The 25,350-nt window shown below is 52.2% G+C and overlaps 1 protein-coding gene across 6 annotated transcripts in view; it reads left to right on the top strand.

Annotated features, from left to right (window-relative positions):
- The window catches only part of TEX14 (testis expressed 14, intercellular bridge forming factor), a 608,800-nt gene that overhangs the window by 527,463 nt on the left and 55,987 nt on the right, over positions 1-25,350 (top strand). For all 6 annotated transcript variants that reach the window (XR_003858113.1, XR_003858112.1, XR_003858111.1 and 3 more), the window contains exons 27-28: positions 5,521-5,632; positions 6,173-6,253. Coding sequence is in view for 3 of the 6 variants with exons in the window: in XM_029611460.1 (XP_029467320.1) it covers positions 5,521-5,632; positions 6,173-6,253 (193 nt within the window). In the remaining 3 variants the exon portion in view is untranslated. The remainder of the gene's footprint in view (positions 1-5,520; positions 5,633-6,172; positions 6,254-25,350) is intronic.

The raw sequence follows: 25,350 nt of genomic DNA, 5'->3' as shown, positions 1-25,350 counted from the left end.
TGGAACGTACATCAGGGCGGCTGGTCCACGTGCGTGCGCAGGGGCGTGGCTAGCTGCTGCGACACCAAGGTCCGGTGTGAGGCCTGGCGTGCAGCTGAAGGCCCGGCGACTGCCGCCGTGGGACACCAGGGCCTAGCTGGACTTGAAAGGACCGCAAGGGAGACAGGACCGGGACCCGCTGTGGAACCCCGAAGGTGAGCAGTCCCGTGAACGGGACGACCGCGGGTGGGGCGCATAACATCTCCAAACGTTCTCACCCCGGTGAGGTCCGTGCTTCCCACTGCGCCTTCTGCTCCTATCCCTGTACAGGGTTTGGATCCTCCGGAGGGAACCTCCGATGTTCTGGACCTGGATCCTGATCAGTCCCAGTCTGATGTTCTGCTGCTTGCCGGAGATGATCCCAGGGTGGTGCGTTTGTTCTGGGGAGAGGAACTAGCCCCCCTGATTCTTGCAGTTCTCGAGGAGCTGGGCATTGAGGCCCCCCAGGAGAGCGCAGCATTGGGAGCCATGGGTCCCGTGATGTTGAGCCTCAGGGGTGCAACCACGGCCTTTCTCTTTCATACTTCGGTCGCCACCCTGCTTTTCCAGGAGTGAGATGCCTTGGACCTTCTTAGGATCCCAAAAGTGGATGCTGAGGTGTCCACAGTCACCAAAAAGACGACTATCCTAGTTACTTGCTCTGCGGCGTTCAAGGATCTTCAGGATAGGAAGCTGGAAGCCCACCTAAAGAATATTTTTGAGGTCTCCGCCCTTGGGGCTTGGGCTGCTATGTGCAGCAGTTTCATATTGCGAGCTGGTCTTCGTTGGGCACAGCAACTACAATTGGATAATTCCCTTCAGGCTGAGTGGCTCGAGGCCGAAATCACCTGTAGTGCTTAGGTGTTGTACGATCTGCTGCAGACCTCAGGTAGAACAATGATGTCCGTTTCCACTCGCAGGCTTCTCTGGTTGAAGAACTGGGCAGCAGACATCTCCTCCAAGGTGTAGCTGGGTTCCTTGCCCTTTAAGGGTAAGCAGCTGTTTGGTAAGGAGTTGGAGGAAATGATCAAGTCCTTGGGTGAGAACAAAGTTCACAAATTGCCCGAGGACAAGTTGAAACAGAGGAATCCTTTTCCCTCTTGGGCACATTTCCGGGGAAACCGTAGATTTCGGGCTTCTAGATCCTCCGGTTCTTCTGCCCAGCAACCCCCGAGTAGGCAGTAGTCATGGGGTCAGCCCTTTCGTGGCTGCTGGCCCGGCAGAGATGGTTCCACTCAGGGCATGGGTGGACCAAAGCCTTCTCAATGAAGCGAGGTCAGTCCACTCCTCGGTTCCACACATCGGGGGCCGGCTGGCTCTCTTTGTCAGGGAGTGGGCCAAAATTACCTCCAACCAGTGGGTTCTAGATATAGTCGGTCGAAGCTACGCTTTCGAATTTGCTCGCCCTTTCAAAGATTGTTTTCTCAGCTCCCCATGCTCGTATCAGCAAAAGAAGATGGCAGTGCGAGCTACCGTCCGTAGCCTCCAAGACTTGGGGGCCATAGTACCGGTGCCTCCTGCAGAGCAGGGAAGAGGCAGGTATTCCATTTACTTCATAGTTCCCAAGAAGGATGGCACTTTCAGACCCATCCTTGACTTGAAGAAGGTGAACAGGAAGCTTCGGGTGCCGCATTTTCGCATGGTGACCTTGCGGTCGGTGATTGCGGCAGTCCACAAGGGGGAGTACCTTGCGTCCCTGGACTTGATGGAGTCTTACCTGCACATAAGCATTCGCCCCAACCACAAAGATTCCTCTGCTTTATGATCCTAGGAGAGCATTTTCAGTTTTGCGCCCTGCCTTTCGGTCTAGCGACAGTGCCCATGACCTTTACCAAGGTAATGGTGGTGGTGGCAGCGGCCCTTGGAAGGAAGGGGTCCTGGTGCACCCTTACTTTGGACAACTGGCTGATTCGAGCGAAGTCAGAATCTCTTTGTCGTGAAGTGGTGAGTCTGGTCCTGTCCCTTTTGTGGTCCCTGGGTTGGATGGTCAACTTGGCCAAAAGCCATCCGATTCCCTCCCAAACTCTCAAATTCTTAGGAGCCCTGTTCGACACGGGCATAGGCAAGGTGTTCCTAACCGAGGAGCAGATCCTCAAGTTGCAAGCTCAAGTTCGCTCATTGCTGGCCATGCGCATGCCCAGAGCCTGGGATTACCTGCAAGTTCGGGGTTCCATGGCTTCCACCTTGGAGTTGGTCCCATGGGCCTTTGCACATATGAGACCTCTGCAATCAGCCTTACTATCCCGCTGGGACCCGCTCTCTGAGTAGTTTCAGCTGTTGCTTCCATTCACGGACTCTGCTCGGTCCAGTCTCTTCTGGTGGCTCACCCCGAACAAGATTCAACACGGAGTGGATCTGGAGGTCTCCTCTTGGACAGTAGTGACCACGGATGCCAGCCTCTCTGGTTGGGGAGCGGTTTTTCAGAACCATTCAGTTCAGAGCCTTTGGACACCGGAGCCCTCGTGGTCCATCAACCGGTTGGAGACCAGGGCTGTGTGACTGGCTCTTCAGGCTCTCCTCCCGCTGATGGAGGGAAGACCAGTGAGGATCCTGTCGCACATCGCCACAACAGTGGCTTACATCAATCGCCAGGGGGGCACCAAGAGCAGAGCGGTGGCCCTAGAAGCCCAGGAGTTGTTCAGCTGGGCAGAACTGCATCTCGAGCGGATAGCAGCCTCTCATATTGCAGGCTCAGACAATGTTCAGGCGGACTTCCTCAGTCGTCATCAGCTGGATCCCGGAGAGTGGGAGCTTTCGGACCGCGCCTTTCACCTCATATGCAGCAGGTGGAACCAGCCCTGCATGAACTTGATGGCGACCTTTTGCAATGCCAAGGCCCCGCGATTTTTCAGTCGCCATCAGGAGCCGGGAGCAGAAGGAGTGGACGCTCTGGTCCTCACTTGGCCATCAGATCTTCTGCTTTATGTGTTTCCTCCATGGCTGCTCATTGGCAAAGTATTGCGCCGAGTAGAGGCACACTGAGGAGACATGATCCTCATGGCTCTGGAATGGCCGAGGCGTCCGTGGTTTGCACACCTGGTCAACCTAGCGGTGGACAGCCCCTTACGGTTTCCAATCCTGTAAGACCTCCTCCGCCAAGGGCCCATTTGTTTAGAAGGGGCGGATTGCTTCTGTTTCGCGGCCTGGCTTTTCAGAGGGAACTCCTAATAAGTAAAGGTTATTCGGAGGCGGTGATTACTATTCTCTTCAATCCCGGAAAACCTCTACTTCCCTAGCGTATGTCAGGGTTTGGGGTGTTTTTGAGTCTTGGTGTGTGGACCACAGGGTGGACACGACCGTGCCTCCGTGGGTGATGTCTTGGCCTTTTTGCAGGATGGTCTCTTGAAAGGGTTATCCTTTAATTCCCTGCGAGTTCAGGTACGGCTCTAGGTTCCCATCGGGGGATTGTGTGAGGTGTTTGTTTGGCATCTCATCCGGACATGGTTCGCATCCTTCAGGGGGGGGTAAAGCATTTACGTCCTCCCGTTCGGAATCTTTGTCCTTCCTGGAGCCTCAGTCTGGTTTTGAGGGCCATGTGTGCGTCACCATTCGAGCCTTTGAAGCATGCGATGCTAAGGGATCTCACTTTGAAGGTAGCTTTTCTGGTGGCTGTTTCCTCAGCTCGGCGGGTGTCTGAGCTTCAGGCTCTCTCTTGTTGCGAACCCTTCTTGCAGATTACAGATTCGGGAGTGTCCTTGAGAACGGTTCCCTCTTTCCTGTCTAATGTGGTGACATCTTTCCATTTGAATCAGTCTGTAGAGATCCCTTCCTTCCTGATTTTGGATCCTCCAACCCCTCAGTCCAGGGATTTGCGGAAGTTGGATGTTAGGTGGGCGTTGTTACAGTACTTGGAGGTTACCAACAGTTTCTGCCTGTCTGATCATCTGTTCATGCTGTGGAGCGGTCCAAGGTGAGGGCAAAAGGCATCAAGAGCCTCTATTGCTCAGTGGTTGAAGGAAGCCATTAGCTCTGCGTACATCGCAAAAGGTCAGCCGGTGCCGGTTGGGCTTCATGCCCAATCTACCCACTCACAGGCGGCCTCTTGGGCTGAGTGTCAACAGGTTTCGCCTCAGGAAATCTGTAGGGCGGCTACTTGGAAGTCCTTGCATACGTTTTCCAAGCCCTACCGTCTTGACGTCCAGGCCCCAGAAACAGGAGGTTTTGGTGACAGGGTGCTTCGAGCGGGACTCTCGGGAGCCCACCCTCTATGAGAAAGCTTTGGACATCCCAGTTGTCTGGACTGATCCGGGTACGTACAGGGAAAGGGAAATTGGTTCTTACCCACTAATTTTCGTTCCTGTAGTACAACGGATCAGGCCAGACCCCCGCCCAGGTTGGGTTAGGGGAGTGGAGAGTTGGAGAGTCCACTCGTGTACTGTTTGACTTCAGGCTCTGTGATCCCCCGCAGGTTTATTGTGTGGGTGCCAGTTCTTATTCAATTTCCAAGGTTTCTTCTTCCCTCTGCTCGTTCGGGGGGAAATTTGTACATAGTTCGGATGAGTTGTATTTCTTTCATCTGGCTTGGATACAGTTCAATATTGAAGGACTGCAGGTGGCACCTCAACTTAAGGGCAGTGTCAGTCAAAAACTTCTCTGTCTCCATCTGCTGGAGGGAAGGCAAAACCCAGCTGTCTGGACTGATCCAGTGTACTATAGGAACAAAAATTAGCAGGTAAGAACCAGTTTTCCTTTAGCATTGTTTTTCTAGCATTTAAGATTTGGCAGTCTAAGGACTTAAGCCAGAAAATTAACCTTTGTCTGCTTCTTAACAGTGGAATGCATGAGCCACTGATTCATCAGGCCTTTAATTTCAATTAATTTGGGTTTACTTTAATCTAAACTTACTTTCAGGCCGATACAGTAAAGTTCGCAGGAGAGCGGGCGAGCGCCTGCTCTCCCGGTGCGCACACAGGCCATTCTCCAGTGCACGCGATTCACTAAAACAAAATATTCAAATTAGGGCTCACGGTAAAAAGAGGCGCTAGGGACGCGCTAGTGTCCCTAGCGCCTCTTTTTTGACAGGAGTCAGCGAGTTTGACAGCTGACGCTCAATTTTGTCGGCATTGGGTTCAGAAACCGGACGCTGGCAAAATTGAGCGTCCGGTTTTCAAGCCGCGGACCGCTTTTAAATTTTTTTATTTTTAATTATTTTTTACTTTGGGATCTTTGGGTAGTCGCTAATTTCTGAAAGTAAAATGTGCGGCTTGGCTGTACATTTTACTTAGTGAATTGCGCGGGAATAACTAATAGGGGCCATCAACATGCATTTACATGTTGCGGGCGCTATTAGTTTCGGGGGGGGGGGGGGTTGGACGCGCGTTTTTGACGCACTATTACTCCCTTACTGAATAAGGTGTAAAGCTAGCACGTCGAAAACGCGCGTCCAAACGCGGATTAACAGTGCGCTCTGCCGGAGCGCACTGTACTGTATTGGCCTGATTGTGTGTAAGTTAATATCTTAATTTCACTTATGATGTATAGCAGTTATGTTTATGTAAACAGTTCAAGATCACAGGCAGTTGGAAGAGAAAGAGCAAGGCAATGAAACTGTAGAGGAGACAAAGCACTGTGTGTGGACTAAGGAAGCACAGAACTCAGCAGACAAAACAGCAAGGTACACTGAAGGCATAACAATTTATGCATTTGTTTCTATTGTTTTATAGATTTTATCACCAGAGATGAGTTACAAGATTAATAAATGTAACCCCCCTGGCATCCCCATAATGTCTGACTTAACTCTATTGTAGCAGCGCTGAGCATCAGTTTGTCTTTGTTTGTACAAAGACTTGATTCTTCTGGTACCTATTGAGATTGTTTCTGTTTGTGAGGCAGTAAATATGTGGTTAAAGAACTTGGACTCCTGGGTTCTCAATTCAGCTTTTCTTCTATCTGTCTTTGTGAACTTGGACAAGTAACGCTGAGTAGTTGGTGTGAATGGGCAGACTGAAAAGGCCATTTGTTCTTTTAATGCCATCATGTTTCTATGAATTGTTAGGCTGTGATATCTTTTAATGGTACCAACAGTAATAATCAAAAGATGTTGTAGTAAATGAGTCATTTCTATTTGCAAACTAGTTTGCATCCCAGATATGGAAGGAGGGCATGATTGAATGCTAGGAATTAGAATGTAAATTGTTTTCCTTACTTTCGGCAGAGCCCATTCTACGCTGGATGAAAGACTATTAGAACCCATTGAATGGAGTGAATCGCTTCAAGAGGATCCTCTCTCTTTTAGGTTTTGTAATAATAGTGCTGTTTTTTTATTCTAGCATTTTATAGATTATATAAAATATATACAGTAAATAATGAATAGTTTATGGTTTATCATAGTTTATTTACTTTGTGACACCTTGCCCAAGGCACATTACAATAAATGCCTACAATGGAGGAGTAGCCTAGTGGTTAGAGCAGTGGGCTGCAAATTAGGGAAACCAAGGTTCAAATCCCACTGCTACTCCTTGTGACCTTGAGCAAGTTACCTCACCTTCCATTGCCTCAGGTACAAACTTACATTGTGAGCTCTTTGGGGAAAGGGGAATACCTATAGTACCTGAATGTAATCCACTTTGACATGCCGAAAAGTGGAATATAAATAAATGGACATTCCCTGTACGAACCTGGATTAGTCCAGACTCCTGGGTTTTGCCTCCCCTCCAGCAAATGGAGACAGAGAAGTTTTAACCGACTCCGTCCTATACCCCTGAGGTGCCACCTAGAGTCTGTCAGTATTTCTCTGTCTCAAGCAGATGGTGGAGGTGCAACACCTTTAGTCTGGTTTAGTGTCAGGTTTCTAGTTGGTTGATTTTTGTTCCTTAGAAAATTGTCAAAAAAAGAATAATAAGAGGTAGGTTTAGAATTTAAAATAATAATAATAATAAATTAAGGAGAGGAGATACCTCTCTCAGCCTCCCAGGGGTTGCTTGGTCCTGATGGGACCATCCCCCCTGGTAGCAGAGGCTCTGGAGCAGAGGGTTGGGAGCCCTGTAACTGCCCGCGGCAGAGAGTGATACCGGGTGTTACGACTGTCGCTGCCCGACGTCTCCACTCCGCCCACCTTACCTTTTTTGCGACTCCTCCCACGGTTGATGGACGTCTGGCTGCCGCGGCGTCTGCCTGCTGTCCTCTCCGGCGTCCCCGGTCCGGCTTGGATGCTGCATCCCGCCATGTTGTCCAGGTACCATAGGGCGCATGCGCTGCGCGGCCCTGCTTCTTGTTCTTTCTTTGGCACGAACCTCAGGGGCGTCCCCCTGTGATGACGTCACGCATCCCGGATACAAAAGCCTACACTTTTTGCTAGCTAATCAACGGGTCGATACTCTAAGGCCGCGGTAGAAACAGTGCGGCAGTGTCAGGCGCACCCTCGTTCCCCGCATGCACAGTTCTCTTCACCTACCGCTCTATACTCTCTTCTAATTGCATGCAAATGCATGCTGCGGCTGCGAAGCCTTAGGCAAGCGTTAGGCCCGCGCAACCCATTTTACTGTATAGAGCGCCTATACAGTATCCTGGGTTCGCGGGCCTAACGCTTCATGGCCGCGCTGGTACCTGTCATTTCAAATGACATTTGAAATGACAGGTACCAGGAAGTGGACAGTTATGTTCCCCGATGCTCGGCAAACTATCTCCCAGCCTCCGCTCACCTGCCCTGGCCCCGTCCGGTCTCCGGTGCAGCCCCAGTCCTGTCTCCTCCTCCCGAAGCAAAAAAAACAAACAAAACTGAAAAAGTAGCAAGGCTCGGGCCTGCTACGATAGTCCCTTCTCCCTTCTCCTCTCCCCCCGATTTCGGCGCTCAAGGCGGCCGGGTGGGCGTGCATTCATCCAGGCAGAGGGAGCCGGCGGCGAAAGCAGCCTCCGGCTCCCTCTGCCTGGATGAATGCACGGCCCCCGCCGGCAGCGAATGAATACCCGTGCGAATTCGGCGCTCAAGGCAGTCACATGATGTGACGTCACGCCTGAACCTATAGCTGCCTGAACCTATTCGCTGCCTGAAACCTATAGCTTCTGCTTGGAAGAAACCGCTATCTACATCTTCAGTGAGTTACCAACTTTATTTCCTCACTCCTCAAGGGCCTGCCTCTATTCCAGCTTCTCTGTCACCTTCCGGGAGAAACCGCTGTGTGAGTAACTTTACCAACGAGGCTGTATACCAGTACTCTGTGTATGCTCCACTGTACTCACTATCTCAGTTTTCTCCACTACAGCACAGCCATAGAGGGAATCGCTGTTCCCTGTACGTACCAGGATCAGTCCAGGACACCTGGGTTGTGACTCCGCACCAGCGGGTGGAGACAGAGCAAAACTTGTGGGCGGAGCCATATATAAGCCCCTGTGCCAGTAACAGCCCCTCAGTCTTACTCTGTCTCCAGCAGGTGGTGCAGGTGCAGTCACAGCCTCTGCCTGCACTGATTGTGGTAGTTAGGTTTCTTTTTTCAGATTTTTCTCTTTTGAGTTTAATTTCCTTTTAAATTTGGCTGTTTTTTAGTGAGTGGTGTCCTGTCTGCCCTGCCTCCCAGGGGGGCTGTGAGGTTCTGAGGGGACTACCCCCCCCTGGTTGAGGCCGCTGCTAGGGTCGAGGACCCGGCTTACTAGTAGCAGCGCTAGGGGTTGACACCGGGGAGCCCGGTTCACTCACCCCTCTTGCAACAGGGCTTCAGGACCGTGGACAGCGACAAGCGGTAAAAAAAAAAAAAAAAAAAGTTTCTATTTTTCTTTGTTTGCGCCTGCTCTCTGCTACTTAGTGCTGCCGCTCCGGTTTTTTCGGGGGGGAGGTGCTGGTCGCGGGGGGGTAGTCGTGGCGTTATTTTGGTAAAAAAAAAAAAAAAAAAAAGTTTCTATTTTTTTTTTTCTGTCAGCGCTTGTATTTCCCGCATTTTTTTGCTGCCATGCCTCGCGGCTCTTCTTGCCGGGCCTGCAGCTCGGCGCGCGCGCGGCTTTCGAGGGACGGCCTCTGTGCTTCTTGTCTCCCGGGCGATGAAGGCTCGTCGGGGGCGTCTCGGGGGGTCCGTTCTCGGGCCGCGCGTTCGCCACCGCGCACCAGTGCTCTGCCTGACAAACAGCAGGATCTTTTCCCGCTCAGCGCGGGAGTGGCGGCCATTTTGGCCACAGGCAAGGAAATCAGGCGGGAGCCGGCAGGGAACTCTGCTATGCCTCCACCGCTTTCTCCGCAGTCAAGTCTTGCGGGGGAGGTCGCTCCGGAGAGGGTCTCGGTCTCGGGAGGGTTCCGGACTCGATTCCTCGGACTCGGCTTCTTTTTCAGAAGATTTTGCGCTTCTTCTACGCAAAGTCCTTAAGTGTAAGCGCAGTAGGCGTAGGCGAAAAGGAGCCTCCGAGGGGGGCCTTAGTAAGCATGCCTCAAAGAAGCGGACGACTGGAGAAGTCGAGGGGTCTGCCAGACAGCCCCCGCGGGGGAAGCAATCCCTGCGGGGAGTCCCACAGGACTCGGAATCGGAGTTTTCCTCCTCGACGGACACGGATCCTGCCGAAGAGCCCCTGATGGGGGCTGAGGACACAACGGCGGACGGCTCCTCCCAGCCTAGAGCGAGCAAAGGAACTCAGGCAGTTGAGGGAGATGATCCCAAAGTGGTCCGCCTCTTCCGTAGAGACGAACTGATACCTCTAATCCCGGCTATTCTTAAGGAGCTAGGAATTGAGGCTCCGTCAGTGGGGGTCCGTCAGGAGGCCAACATGGATCCGGTTTTTGCTAGGTCTCACGGGACCGGCAGTGGCTTTTCCTTTTCATTTTTCGTCCACGGATATTTTGTTTAAAGAATGGGATACCCCGGAGCTGGGTCTCAAGGTCAGTAAGGCCATGGATAAACTGTATCCACTCCCTGAAGATGCGCTAGACCTTCTCAAATTTCCGAAAGTGGATTCAGCAGTCTCGGCGGTGACAAAACGGTCTACTATCCCGGTTACAGGAGCGACGGCTCTCAAGGATATCCAGGACAGGAAGCTGGAGGTACAGCTTAAGAAGATTTTTGAGGTGTCCGCTCTAGGAGTACGGGCCGCTATCTGTACTAACTTCGCAATGCGGGCTAGTCTGCGCTGGGCCCAAGTTCTTCAGGCGAATGCTGATCTCTCCCCGGAAGAGGCGTCTCAAGCTGATCGTCTTGAGGCGGCAATAGCGTATGGAGCAGATGCTTACATGATCTATTACGGACCTCTGCCAGATCCATGGTAGCGTCTGTTTCGGCGCGTCGCCTTTTGTGGTTACGAAACTGGGCAGCGGATTGGCTCTTCTAAAGCTCACCTTGGAGCACTGCCATTCAAGGTAAGCTGCTATTCGGCAAAGAATTGGATGACCTGATGATCTCCCTAGGAGAGAACAGGGCGTTTAGGCTGCCTGAGGATAAGTACAGAGCGCGGTCCTCCTTCTCCTCCAGGTCACGGTTCCGTGGTTCCAGAAAATCACGTCCTTCTCGTTCCTCGGGTCCCTCGTACAGGTCTTCTTCCTCCCGGGCCTCTCAGTGGCAGCAATCCTTTCGAGGAAAGCGGTTTGGCAAACAGGGAGGAACCTCGACCGCGGGAGCTCACAAGGGACCGCAATGAAATGCGGTCGGTCCAATCCTCGCCTCAGTCTCTGCACAAGATCCCAAATGTCGGGGCGCGGTTAACGTTGTTTTTCGAGGATTGGGCCAGAGTTACTTCGGACCAGTGGGTCCTCGACGTGATAAGACACGGTTACGCATTAGATTTTGTTCGAATTCCAGCGGACAAGTTCCTAGTCTCTCCTTGCAAAGCTCCGACCAAAAAGGTGGCAGTGCTAGACACCATCCGGCGCTTGGAAAGCTTGGGAGCTATCGTTCCGGTCCCTATCCATCAGCGCGGCAAAGGCCGTTACTCCATTTACTTCATAGTCCCAAAGAAAGACGGCACGTCAAGGCCGATCTTGGACCTCAAAGGCGTAAACAGATGTCTACGCGTTCCTCACTTCAAGATGGAGACGATTCGTTCGGTTATTGCTTCGGTAAGGCCAGGCGAATTCTTGGCTTCTCTGGACCTCACGGAGGCGTACCTGCACGTGGAATTCGGCCGGAGTTCCAGAAATTCCTAAGGTTTTGCATCCTGGGGCGGCATTTTCAGTTCCGGGCGCTACCGTTTGGTCTAGCAACCGCTCCTCGCACGTTCACAAAAGTGATGGTGGTAGTTGCGGCGCAACTACGCCGAGAAGGTCTCCTGGTTCACCCTTACCTGGACGATTGGTTGATTCGCGCAAAATCCAAGCCTCTGTGTCAGCAAGCAGTGGCCAGAGTCCTCCAGGTGTTACAGTCTCTAGGCTGGGTGGTCAATTTCAGCAAAAGTCAACTGGTACCGACTCAGACCCTAGAATACCTCGGAGCTCTTTTCGACACAAGGAACGGCAAAGTGATCTTGTCCCAGGAACGCAGGGACAAGCTACAGTCTCAGGTGCGACGATTGCTCTCTCTTCACAGTCCTCGAGTTTGCGATTATCTGACGGTCCTGGGCTCGATGGCTTCAACAATAGCTCTCGTTCCCTGGGCGTTCGCTCATCTGCGGCCGTTGCAGTCGTCCTTACTATCCCGATGGCGGCCGGTCTCGGAGGAGTTTTTCCTGCCTCTTCCACTCGAGGACCAAGCGAGATCCAGCCTCCACTGGTGGCTCGACTCCAAGCATCTCTCCTGTGGAGTGTCCCTGCTGGTACCCAAATGGACGGTAGTGACTACGGATGCCAGTCTCTCCGGCTGGGGAGCAGTTTGCCTAGGAAGGTCGGTCCAGGGGCTGTGGACAGCTTCTCAAACCCAGTGGTCTATCAACAGACTAGAGACCAGAGCGGTCCGTCTAGCTCTCCAAGCCTTTTTACCGTTACTAAGCGGAAAGGCGGTCCGAGTACTATCGGACAATGCAACCACTGTGGCCTACATCAATCGACAAGGAGGGACGCGGAGTCCACAGGTGGCTGCAGAGGCACAGCTCTTGATGACCTGGTCAGAACAAAATCTCAGCAACATAGCAGCCTCTCACATTGCCGGGGTAGACAATGTACAGGCGGATTTTCTAAGTCGTCATCACCTCGATCCCGGAGAGTGGGAGTTGGCGGACGAAGCTTTTCGGCTCATCTGCAGAACATGGGGAGTTCCCCACATGGATCTGATGGCCACATGGGACAACGCGAAGGCTCCACGATTCTTCAGTCGGCGTCGAGAACGGGGAGCAGAGGGCGTCGACGCTCTGGTACTTCCATGGCCGACGGATGTACTCCTTTACGTGTTTCCCCCGTGGCCGATGATAGGCAAGATTCTTCGGCGCATAGAATTGCACCCGTTTCATGTGATCATGGTAGCACCGGAATGGCCGCGTCGTCCGTGGTTCGCAGATCTCATCCAGCTGTCAGTGTCGTTACCCATTCGTCTCCAGGGGTTCGCGGGGCTCCTACGTCAGGGCCCCGTCTGTTTGGAGGATGCGGATCACTTCTGTCTCGCGGCATGGCTTTTGAGAGGAATCGTCTGAAGAAAAAAGGTTACTCAGACGCGGTGATAGCTACTTTGCTGAGGTCCAGGAAACAGTCTACGTTTCTCGCTTATGTCCGGGTCTGGAAGGTTTTTGAGGATTGGTGCGTGCAGCGAGGATTGGATCCCTTTTCTGCTTCAGTCTCAGATATTCTAACGTTTCTTCAAGCCGGTCTGACCAAAGGTTTGGCGTGCAGTTCGTTACGGGTCCAGGTGGCAGCTCTTGGTTGTTTGCGGGGTAAGGTCCGAGGAACCTCCCTGGCTCTTCATCCTGATATTTCCCGTTTTCTTCGAGGGGCTAAACACCTCCGTCCTCCATTGCGTCCCCCCTGTCCGTCTTGGAACCTTAACTGGGTTCTTTCCGCTCTAAGCTCCGCTCCTTTTGAGCCATTGAAGCGTACAACTATTAAGGACCTTACTTTGAAGACGGTGTTTTTGGTGTCAATTGCCTCGGCTCGGCGTATTTCCGAATTGCAGGCGCTGTCCTGTAGGGAACCGTTCTTGCGGATTTCCGATTCCGGAGTATCCTTGCGGACGGTTCCTTCCTTCCTTCCTAAAGTGGTGTCGTCTTTTCACGTCAGTCAGTCAGTGGAGTTACCGGCCTTCAGGGTCGGGGAGTCCACTGATCCCCAGTTCAAAGAACTGCGAAAGCTAGACGTGCGAAGGTCTCTTCTTCATTATTTGGAGGTTACTAATCCGTTCCGGGTAACCGACCATCTGTTCGTTTTGTTCTCAGGGCCAAAGAAAGGGGCCGCAGCGTCCCGCACAACGATTGCGCGTTGGCTTAAACAGGCTATTGATTCAGCGTACTTGGTAAAGGGTAAGCCGCTTCCGGTGGGTCTTCGGGCTCATTCGACTCGTTCCCAGGCTGCGTCCTGGGCAGAAGCTTCACAGGTATCGCCTCAGGAGATTTGCAGGGCGGCTACCTGGAAGTCGATGCATACCTTTATCAGGCATTACCGATTGGATGTCCGGGCTACCGATTCCGGGGGATTTGGGAGAGAGGGTACTCCGAGCGGGACTCTCTGCTTCCCACCCTCGGTAGGTTTGCTCTGGTACATCCCAGGTGTCCTGGACTGATCCTGGTACGTACAGGGAAAGGAAAATTAGTTTCTTACCTGATAATTTTCGTTCCTGTAGTACCAAGGATCAGTCCAGGATCCCACCCGCAGGGCTTCGCTACAGTAACGGAGAGTCCGCTCATAATTTCTTAAGTTCTGCTGTTCGCTTGTTTTTAGCTCTCCCGGTTGGGGAGCCCAGTTCAAGTTCGAGTTTTTCGGTGTTAGTTTGAATTTTTCTAGCCAGTTTGTTACTTGGTTACATTGCTGCTTTGACATTACATATGACTGAGGGGCTGTGACTGGCACAGGGGCTTATATATGGCTCCGCCCACAAGTTTTGCTCTGTCTCCACCCGCTGGTGCGGAGTCACAACCCAGGTGTCCTGGACTGATCCTTGGTACTACAGGAACGAAAATTATCAGGTAAGAAACTAATTTTCCTTTCCAGTATCCTGAGGAACCCTAAGCCCAGCCAGGCTTCATCTCTACTCACTACTGCCATCTCTGGTGGCTTCTCAACTCTGTCTAATAAAAGATATAACTCTGTGTTGTGTGTCCCAAAGCTGAGCCTGACCTGTGGCCCCTCATGGGACTTCCCCCCATGGGCGTGGTCAGCTGCCACAGTGTCAAAGGGTCCACCCAAAACCTTACAAACAATAACCCCGGGGAGCCTGGTTCACTCACCCTCTGAAGCTCTGCACACAGAAAAACAACGCTGAGGTGATTTATTTAATTTTCTGAGCTAGCCTATCAGTCTCTTCGGCCCCCTTTCCTTCCAGCGCCGTTTTTGCCGTCCGTTTCAGCACCTACAAACTCCCGGGGGTTGGCTTGTTCGCACTGGTTCTTTTTTCGGGCACCGATTCTAATTTAGCTTGGGGATCATGCCGCGTAGTGCGTCCTGTTCTGCGTACGGCAGCGCACATGGCAGTCCCAGGCCGGAATTTGTACCGGGTGCCTGTCGGGAGGGGAAGGCCCTTCGGGAGGGCAGATTTCGGCGAAATCGCATCACAGCAGCTCTAGAGCACGCAGGGACCCTGGGAGGGCAGAATCGCTGCAACAGTCTCAAGACCCTTTTCTTGTCAGGGCACATTCAGGGAGCAGGAGAAGGCTGCCCTAGAGGATGGGAGCTCCCCGCCACCTCTTTCGCCACGTCCTGCTGCCCCTGGGGGGGGCAACTTGCAGGCAGAACAATTCTCTTCAGAGGAGGAGCATGGGAAAGACTCAGATGAGTCTTCCTTGTTCTCCTCTGATTTTGTTTTGTTGATCCATAAAGCCTGCAAGGCACGGAAAACTGCGAAGAACCAGGGTGCTAAGGTACCCCATGAGGCCCCACTGTCGCTGGGGGCTGGGTCAGGAGCTTCATCACTCCTCAAGAGCGCCAAGTCACACAGTGGCATAGAAGCCTCCAAGGCCAAACGCCCTCTTCAGTCCCTTTCCTGTCTGGGGGGGCAGATTAGATTCAGACGGGGTGGATGAAGGGGGTCTCCTCCGCAAGCCCCTGGTGAGGGACCAGATGCGGATCAGGATCACCATTTCCAGCTGGCCAAGCCAGTAGACGCGCCTCTAGTGGAGGGCGATGATCCCAAAGTAGTCTTCCTGTTCAGAAGGGATGAGCTAGGTCCACTTATCCCGGCAATTCTGGAGGAGCTGGACATTGAGGTTCCTCCGGAGGACTCACGGTTTGGGACTATGGATCTGGTGATGGTGGGGCTCCGAGGCCCAGCTCGGTCTTTTCCGTTTCATATGTCAGTTACGGATCTGTTATTTAAGGAGTGGGACACTCCGGACCTTGGTTTAAAGGTAAGTTGGGCTATGGACAAGTTATACCCACTTCCGGAGGAGGCGCTGGACCTCCTTAAGGTCCCTAAGGTGGATGCCACGGTCTCGGCAGTGACCAAGAAAACCACCACACCGGTAACAGGAGCTAGTGCCCTGAAAGATTTGCAGGATCGCAAATTGGAGTTGCAACTTTAAAAGATTTTTGAGGTTTCAGCCCTAGGAGTCCGGGCTGCTATGTGCAGCAGTTTCGCGCTACGAGCCAGTTTCCGCTGGGTGCAGGATTTGCAAGCAGCAGCATCCCTTTCGGCAAGTGAGGCGATGCAAGCAGGACACCTGGAGGCAGCGGTAGCTTACAGTGTTGACGCACTTTGACCTGTTGAGGACTTCTGGCAGGACTATGGTCTTGACCGTGTCAGCCCGCAGGCTCTTCTGGCTTAGACACTGGGCGGCGGATGTTTCTTCTAAGGCTCAACTGGGTTCCTTACCCTTCAAGGGTAAGCTGTTTTTCGGGCAACAATTGGAGGACATGATAAAATCTCTGGGTGAGGCTAAAGTCCATAGGTTGCCAGAGGATAGACCCAGGACGAGAGGATCCTTTCCTCAACGGGCGAGATTTCGGGGAAATCGCCGGTTTCGCTATTCACGTTCTGCTGGTTCGTCTTTCCGACAGGGTCCAGACCACCAATCTTCTTGGAATCAGTTCTTTCGAGGGTGCCGACCTGCCAGCGAAGGAGCCCCACAATCTCATGGGGGTCCCAAGTCAGCGCAATGAATCGAGGCCGGTCCATTCTTCCATCCAAAGAATAGGGGGGAGGTTATCCCTTTTTCTAGAAGAGTGGGCCACCTTAACTTCAGATCAGTGGGTCCTCAGTATAGAAGAACACGGTTACGCGTTAGATTTTGCTCAGCTGATCCACGAGTGGCACATGGTCTCCCCATGCGGGTACCGCCAAAAACGCCGGGCGGTACAGGACACTCTGTGGCGGTTACAGGACTAGGCGCCATAGTTCCGGTACCCGCAGGAGAGCTCAGGCGAGGGTGCTACTCCATCTACTTCGTGGTTCCCAAGAAGGAGGGCACCTTTCATCCCATCCTGGACTTAGAGAGTCAATCGTACTCTAAAGGTGCCTCGTTTTCAGATAGAAACTCTTCGCTCGGTAATAGCGTCTATACACAAAGGGGAAGTCCTAGCGTCTCTGGACCTGAAAGAAGCTTACTTGCACATTCCTATATGCCCGGATCACCAGAAATATCTGCGGTTTGTGATCCTGGGGCATCATTTCTAATTTTGCGCTCTATTGTTCGGTCTGGCGACGGTGCCCAGAGTCTTCACCAAGGTGATGGTGGTTGTGGCAGCGCCCTGTGAAAGGAGGGGATTTTGGTACACCCCTACCTGGACGATTGGCTGATTCGAGCAAAGTCCAAACACCTTTGCAGGGCAGCAGTGCAGAGGGTCCTACAGTTATTGAGCTCGTTGGGTTAGGTGGTCAACTCTGACAAGTCACCTGGTTCCTTCCCAGTCCTTGGAGTTTTTGGGTGCTCGGTTTGACACAATCTTGGGAAAGGTTTTTCTTACCAAGGAAAAATTGTCCAAACTTCTCACTCAGGTGGAGTCCTTGCGATCCATGCCTCGTCCCAAGGTCTGGAATTATTTGCAGGACCTTGGTTCGATGGCCTCCACTCTTGAACTGGTGCCTTGGGCATTTGCGCATATGCGTCCTCTTCAGTTAGCCTTGCTCTCCCAGTGGAATCCGCTCTCTGAACAGTTTCCTCTTCTCCTCCCACTGACAGATTCGGCACGGTCCAGTCTTCTTTGGTGGCTGCGTCCAGACAATTTATGACGGGGGTGGATTTGGAAATTCCCTCCTGGATAGTGGTAACCACCAATGCCAGTCTCTCCAGGTGGGGAGCGGTTTGTCGAGAAACTGCAGTGCAAGGTCAGTGGATGAGGTCGGAGTTTTCTTGGTCGATCAATCAGTTGGAGACCAGAGCGGTTCAGCTGGCGCTACAGGACCTCCTTCCCATAGTAGAGGGGAGATCAGTGAGGATTCTCTCCAACAATGCAACGACGGTGGCTTACATCAATCGTCAGGGCGGAACCCGGAGTCGTCTGGTGGCGACGGAGGCTCATCTTTTAATCAGCTGAGCAGAACGGCACCTGTACAAGATCGCAGCCTTTCACATTGCAAGAGTGGACAATGTGTAGGCCGATTTTCTCAGCCGCCACCAGTTGGATCCGGGAGACTGGGAACTCTCCAACAAGGCTTTCAATCTCCTGTGCAACCGATGGTCCAGGCCCGTGATGGACCTGATGGTGATGTATCACAATGCCAAAGCTCCTCACTTTTTCAGTTGTCGAAGGGAGCCAGGAGTGGAAGGTGTAGATGCTCTGGTACTTCCCTGGCCAAAGGACATTCTGTTGTACGTCTTCCCCCCATGGCCGTTGGTCGGCAAGGTTCTACGCCCCATCGAGACTCATTTGGGCAAGGTGATACTCGTCACGCCAGAGTGGCCAAGGCGCCCGTGGTTTGCGAACCTTCTCAATCTGGCGGTAGACGGTCCAGTGAGATTTCAACCGTCTCTGAGTCTTCTGCAACAAGGTCCCGTTTATTTCACAGAGGTATTTAGTTTTGTCTAACGGCATGGCTTTTGAAAGGAGACGATTAAGAAGTAAGGGTTACTCGAATGCGGTTGTAGCCACTCTCTTGCATTTCCGCAAAATTTCTACCTCCATGGCGTATGTTACAGTTTGACGAGTGTTTGAATCCTGGTGTCTAGACCACGACGTGCAGCCGGCCAGGGCGTCAATTCCGGATGTTCTGGATTTCTTACAGGCAGGGTTAGTCAAGGGGTTGGCGTTCAATTCCCTACAAGTGCAGGTAGCGGCTCTGGGTTGTTTTCGTGGAAAGGTCCCTCGCCTCTCATCCGGATGTGGCTCGTTTTCTGAAAGGAGCTAAGCATCTGCGTCCCCTGGTCCAGAGCCCTTGCCCCTCATGGAAGCTGAATTTGGTTCTCCGCGCCCTTTGTAATGCTCCTTTTGAACCTCTGAAACGAGTGACACTAAAGGATCTGACGTTGAAAGTAGTCTTTCTCGTGGCTATTTTGTCAGCAAGGCGTGTTTCCGAGATTCAGGCTTTATCTTGCAGGGAGCCTTTCTTACAGATTTCTGAAGCCAGAGTTTCCTTAAGAACAGTTCCCTCCTTTCTCCCGAAGGTGGTGTCCTCTTTTCATTTGAATCAATCAGTGGAGCTCACTTCCTTTCCGGACCTGGATTCTTCTGTTCCAGAGTCTAGAGATTTAAGGAAGTTGGACGTAAAGAGGGTGATGTTGCGTTCATCCTGTGGAGTGGGACCCAAGAGGGATCATAAAGCTTCAAGAGCCACTATCACCCGTTGGCTAAAGGAAGCTATTGTGTCTGCATACATTGTTCAGGGCTGTCCGATTCCACTTGGTCTTAAGGCTCATTCTACTCGATCGCAAGCGGCCTTGTGGGCGGAATGTCAACAGGTGTCACCGCAAGAGATTTGTAGGGCGGCTACCTGGAAATCTACTCATACCTTTGCCAGACATTATCATCTTGATGTCCGGGCCCAGAGCCCAGTTCCTTCGGGGCAAGTGTGCTCCAAGCGGGACTCTCTCAGTCCCACCATGGTTAGGGAAGCTTTAGTACATCCCAGGAGTCTGGACTGATCTGGGTACATACAGGAAAAGGAAAATTGGTTCTTACCTGCTAATTTTCCTTCCTGTAGTACCACAGATCAGTCCAGAGTCCCGCCCATTGGGAAACAGAGAGTCCGCTCGTCTGGTAGATAATCATGGTTTCTGCAAGTTTGCCGAATGCTCCCCTTTTCAGGGTAAGAGTATGGGCATGATTTTGGTCATTGAGTTACAAGTTTTTCATTCCCTCTGCTCTGCGAGGGGAGGTTGTTTATGTAGAAGCTATGGTTTAAAGTTGTTTTGCTTGGGTACATTGTAATACTGACAGACTCTAGGTGGCACCTCAGGGGTATAGGATGGGGTCCGTTAAAACCTCTCTGTCTCCTTCTGCTGGAGGGGAGGCAAAACTGATCCGTGGTACTACAAGAACAAAAATTAGCAGATAAGAACCAATTTTCCTGTAAGCTGTACAGAGACAGAAATGCCAAAGTAGAATAGGAGAATCATGGAAAAACAGGTAGAAATAGTTTCAGTTTAGATTTGAAGGTAGATTGCAGGGCTTTTTTTCTTCTAAATGAATGGAGCCTGGATAAGGGAGGAAACATATTTGGCACTTGCAGAGACGTACAGGAGAACAGCAAGAGATGAAAATGGGCAAATAAAGACAAGAAAAAAAAAGAACTTTCAAAGTTTATTTTATTTTTTGAGAGGGAGTATTCCTCTTCCCCTTCCTCAAGTTTTCTCATCCCTTGTTTTTTTTTTGTATTTATTTTAAAAACAGATTTATTTCTCGCCCTTCCTATGTTCGTAGCGGGGTACAGAGCATACACAAATAAAAGGACGAAAGTGGGGAAGAGAACAATGCAAATATCTTAGGTTCCTGGACATACCCATTTCAGTCCAGACCAGTGGGTTATGCCCTCCCACCAGCAGATGGAGGCAGAGAACAAAACTTTGAGGCAGTGCTATATACCAATTATGCCACCTGCAGCTCCTCAGTACATCTCTGTCTCCAGCAGATGGTGGTGGTGCATACCTGCAGCTCTTGGCTGAGTTATCTGGAGTTGCATTTGCTCCCCAAGGTGCCAGGTTCCATCTTTGGGCCATCCCTCAGGTGGAGCTGGGCGAACGGGGTGTTGGATACCCCTGGCAGTGATAGCCTGAGTGTCCCGGGACCCCCGATAGCCAGGGGACTGGCTCCCTTGGAGGCCCCAAAGCCTCCCTCCAAGTGACCGATGGCTCAGGGAAGTATCCCCGTTGGAGAATTTTTGGTTTTCTCTTTCTGATTTTTATTGTTTTATAAAAAAAAGAAAAGGCTATCCCTTTTATTTTTCTGAGCTCAGTGGCACTGCCAGGTGAATCGGTCTGCTCGGCAGTGTTGAGTCCAGCAGCCCGACAGGTACTGCGGTGTTCCTGGAGGGGGGAGCAGGCTGCGTTTGTGCAGGGCCACGGGATTTTCCTTCCCTGGCGGGGTTAGGTGTTTTCCTGCCTGCGTTCGCTCGGCAGTGCCAAGCTAATTTTAGCGCAAGGACCGTTTCTCTGCTGCCGGCATCTGCCTAACGGACCCGAGTTATTTTTGGTACGTGCATCATTTTGGTGTAGCGGCTCCTTTTCCCGCACGATCGCCGCACCAGCACTGTTTCCTGGCCTGGGGGTCATTTGGAATCGCGCTGCAATCATATTAATGGCCGACAAGCCGCTTGTGGAAGCCTGCAAGGCCTGTGGCATTTGGTCTGTATATTTGGATTCCCTCTCCCTGTGCTCTTCCTGTTCTTCAGGAAGAGAGGGGTCTTCTGGTAAGGGGCTTAGGCCCAAAAAGGCCGTGCGTTTGGCAGCTTCAGGGGCTGGAACCAGGGGCAGAGCTCCTGGTGCCTCCACTGTGACTTCCAGGAAGGAGTCCCAGGACGATCCCTCTGCTTTCTCCCGCCTGTTCAGGGAGACATATGGGACACCAAGTCTGATTCCAGCGGTGAGGAGGTGGGCCCGGGTGGTTTTTCGCCCGAGTTTGTACTCCTGATGCATAAGGCCTTTTTGGCCAGGAAGTCAGCAAAATGTAAACCCCTGGATGGGGGTTGGGGCGCCCTGAAACATCCCAGGCTTCGTGACGAATCTTGGGGCTCATGTGCATCCATGGCCTGTGGGGATTTGGATGTCTCGGAGGCCCACAAGGGGAGGAGGTTCCTCTCCACTGGGCCACACCGCTGCTGACCCGGATGAGACCCTGGTGCCAGATTTGGATACCGGCGGGGGCGAACAGCTTCTGGTGGAGACCAGGTCAGAAGGGGATGATCCACATGTGATTCGTTTGTTTAAAAAGGAGGAGTTGCGGCCCCTTATCCTCCAGGTGTTGGAGAAGTTGGGGGTGAAGCTAACTCAGGAGGAGTCTTATAGTGAGGGTGTTAACCCGGTCTTGGACGGTCTCCAGGTCCCTCCAGTGCCTTCTCTATCACAATGAAAATCCAGAAGCTTATTAGTTGGGAATGGGACTCTCTGGAGGCGGGCCTGAAGGTTGGCCGGGCTATGGCAAAGCTGTATCTAATACTCGAAGAACATTTGGAACGCCTTAAGACACCTAAGGTGGATGCGGCGATATCAGCAGTCACTTAGAAGACTACCAACCCGATGACAGGAGCCACCGCTTTGAGGGATCTGCAGGACTGCAAGTTGGAGCTTCAGCTTAAGCGCCTGTTTGAGGTTTCATCTTTGAGTCTTCGAGCGGCGGTCTGTGTGAGCATGATGCAGAGTGCCTGTTTGTGTTGGATTCAAAAGCCTCATGATCCGTCTTCCTCCGGGGTCATGACCCCTTCCCAAGTGGCCCACCTGGAGGCGGGGGTCGCCTATGTGGCGGATGCTTTGTACGATCTGGTGTGCACCGCAGCCCGAAGTATGATTTCATCAGTAGCGGCTAGGCAGCTGCTGTGGCTTCGTAATTGGGCGGCGGACGCATCCTCTAAATCTCAGTTATGTAACCTTCCCTTTCGTGGGAAGCTTCTATTTGGAGAAGATCTCGACCTGCTTATGGAAGTCCCTGGGGGAAACCAAGGGTAACAAGCTGCCTCAAGGCAAGAAGCCTTTCAAAAATTCCTTTTCTCCGAGTACCCGTTTTCGAGATTCTCGGAAATTCAGGTCTGGGAGGGGTGCCCCCTCCTCCGGTTCCAAACAGTCCATAGCTCGATGGCAGTCCTTTCAGGGCTCTGGCAGGTCTGCAAGAGGCGGCTCCGGCCAGGGAGCTGGGGCCGGTAAACTTTCCCAATGAGATCAGGCCCACCCACTCCTCATTCATAGCGGTCGGGGCAGGTTGTCCCATTTTTGAGGAGTGGGTCAAAATCACCTCTGATCGGTGGGTCCTGGAGGTGATAAAGGACGGCTATGCCTTAGAATTTTCTCACCCTCTCAAGGACACCTTCCTGGAATCGCACTGCATTTCCTGCAACAAGCGGGCCGCAGTGAAAGGTTGCTAGGTCTGGAAGCGATTGTCCCAGTCCCGCTGGATGAGCAGGGACGAGGAAGATACTCCATTTACTTTGTGGTTCCAAAGAAGGAGGGTACCTTCCGTCTCATAGTGGACCTGCAACAGGTGAACTTGAGCTTGAGGGTGCCGCGTTTTCGGATGGAGATTCTAAGAACAGTCATCGCGGTCGTCCACAAAGGAGAATTCCTCGCCTCCTTGGATCTCACCGAGGTCTACCTCCACATTCCGATCCGGATCGATCAACAAGTTCTTGCTCTTCAAGATTCTGGGTCAATATTTTCAGTTCCGGGCTCTTCTCTTCGGCTTGGCTACGGTTCTGCGCACCTTTACCAAGGTGATGGTGGTCATAGCGGTGGCCCTCCGGAAGGAGGGGGTGTTAGTTCACCCGTACCTCAACGATTGGCTGATTCGAGCAAAGTCGGAGGAGGACTGCTTGCGTTCAGTCCACCGGGTGGCTCAGTTCCTCCAGTCACTAGGCTGGGTGATCAATGGTGTGAAAAGTCAGCTGAACCCGTCACAGTCCCTGGAGTATCTGGGAGCTCGTTTCGAAACTCGGATGGGCAAGGTGTTCCTTACAAAGGACAGGATGCGCAAATTACAGCAGCAAGTGCTTCACCTCCTACATCTTCAGATCCCCAGAGTTTGGTACTATCTGGGCTCCATGGTGCCGACGATGGAGTTAATGCCATGGGCCTTTGCTCACTTGCGGCCATTGCAGAGAGCGATGGAACCCAGTGTCAGAACAGTACCAGCTGCCATTACCGCTGTCGAAGCAGGCCAGGTACAGCCTGGAATGGTGGTTATCAGAGACCAACTTGCAGAAGGGTGTGCCCCTTGAAGTCCCGGATTGGGTGGTCGTGTCGACGGACGCAAGTCTCCAGGGCTGGGGGGCGGTGTGCCTGGGTCATGCTGCCCAGGGCACCTGGTCATTGGCGGAACTGTCCTGGTCTATCAATTGCCTCGAGACGAGAGCAGTCCGCAGGGCATTGGTGGCGTTTCAGCCTCAGGTTCATGGGAGAATGGTGCGCGTCTTCTCGGACAACGCCACCACAGTGGCATACCTCAACTGGCAGAGAGGAACCAAGAGCCCGGCCGTAGCTCAGGCAGCTCATCTTCTGTTTGTTTGGGCTGAGTGTCATCTGGAAGGAATCGTGGCCTCTTGCGTAGCGGGTGTAGACAACATACAGGCAGACTTCCTCAGTCGTCAACAGCTAGATCCCGGGGAGTGGAAGCTGTCCAGGGAGGCCTGGAATCTCATTTGTGCTAGATGGGGAGTTCCCCAGCTGGATCTCATGGCGACACAAGCCAACTCAAAGATAAAAGTTCTTCAGTCGCAAGAAGAAGATCATGTCGGTAGGACTGGACGCCGTGGTGTGTAAGTGGCCGACCTGGATTCTCCTGTATGCCTTTCCCCCTTGACCACTCATCGGTCGAGTTCTTCGGCGCATAGAGGAACATCGGATTCAGTGGTCCTGGTGGCTCCAGAGTGGCCATGGCGTCCTTGGTTTGCAGATCTCATTCAGTTGGCGATGGACTGTCTGTTACGATTGGCCCATCTTCCAGGTCTCTTGCATCAAGGACTCATCTTTTCAGATCGGGAGGATCTTCTCTTTCTCGTGGCTTGGCTTTTGAAAGGCGACGGTTAAGCATGAAGGGTTACTCGGAACCAGTGATTTCCATCCTTCTCCAGGCTAGACGTCGTTCTACTTCAATGGCGTACGTCAGGGTGTGGAAAGTGTTTAAGTCCTGATGTGATCAGCAAGGGATAGTGTCGCTTTCGGTGAACATTCCTCGCATTTTGGCCTTTCTGCAGCAGGGCTTGTCAAAAGGCATGGCTTATAATTCCCTTCGGGTCCAGGTTTTGGCCCTGGGGTGTCTCTGGCCGAGAATGCAGCAATCCCCTGGCCAGCCATCCGAATGTTATCCGCTTCCTGAAAGGGGTAAAACATCTACGCCCTCCAGTTCGTAAGCTGTGTCCGGACTGGAATCTTAACCTGGTTTTGCGGGCACTTTGTGAACCGCATTTAAACCATTGGGACGGGCCTCCCTAAAAGACCTTACTTTGAAGACTGTTTTTCTGGTGGCCTTTTGTTCTACCAGATGGATTTCAGAACTGCAGACTCTTTCCTGTCGGGATCCTTTCCTACGCATTTCTACTGATAAGTTTGTGTACGGTGCCTTCCTTTTTTCCTAAAGTGATGTCTGCCTTCCATGTGAATCAATCTGTGGAGTTGCCCGTTTTTCCAGATTGGTCTCGAGATTCTTCATCAGGTAGACACCTTCACCTATCGGACGTTCGCCAGGTCTTTCTACATTATTTGCAAGTCACTGATTCCTTTCAGAAGTCGGACCATCTTTTTGTATTGTTGGGGGACCAAAGATAGGAGGGAAGGCGTCCAAGGCTACTTAGGCCTGCTGGTTGAAAGACCATTTGTTTGGCCTACACTGGCAAGGGTCGCCCCATTCCAGCTGGTTTGAAAGCACATTCTACTAGAGCACAGTTGACATCTTGGGCGGAGTGTCAGTTGGTATCTCCTGAAGAAATATGTAGGGCCGCAGTCTGGTCCTCTATGCATACCTTTACAAGACATTACCGTTTGGATGTACGGACACCAGAGGACGCGGTTTTTGGGGAAAGCGTTCTGAGAGCGGGTCTTTCAGTGTAGTGTGGCTTTGGTACATCCCACTGGTCTGGACTGATCTGGGTATGTCCAGGAAAGGAAAATTGGGTCTTACCTGCAAATTTTCGTTCCTGTAATACACAGATCAGTCCAGGAGGGTTTTCTGTTCACCCTTGTTGGGTTTAAAAGTTTTCTCTTCTATCTTGGCTTGGGTATTAATCAATACTGACTTGAGTATTAATCAATACTGAGGAGCTGCAGGTGGCACACTTGGTA

Source organism: Rhinatrema bivittatum, chromosome 8 (assembly GCF_901001135.1).
Source record: "Rhinatrema bivittatum chromosome 8, aRhiBiv1.1, whole genome shotgun sequence".
Lineage (NCBI taxonomy): Eukaryota > Metazoa > Chordata > Amphibia > Gymnophiona > Rhinatrematidae > Rhinatrema > Rhinatrema bivittatum.
Note: the sequence above shows the minus strand (reverse complement) of the source record. Positions and strands in the feature narration are given on the sequence as shown.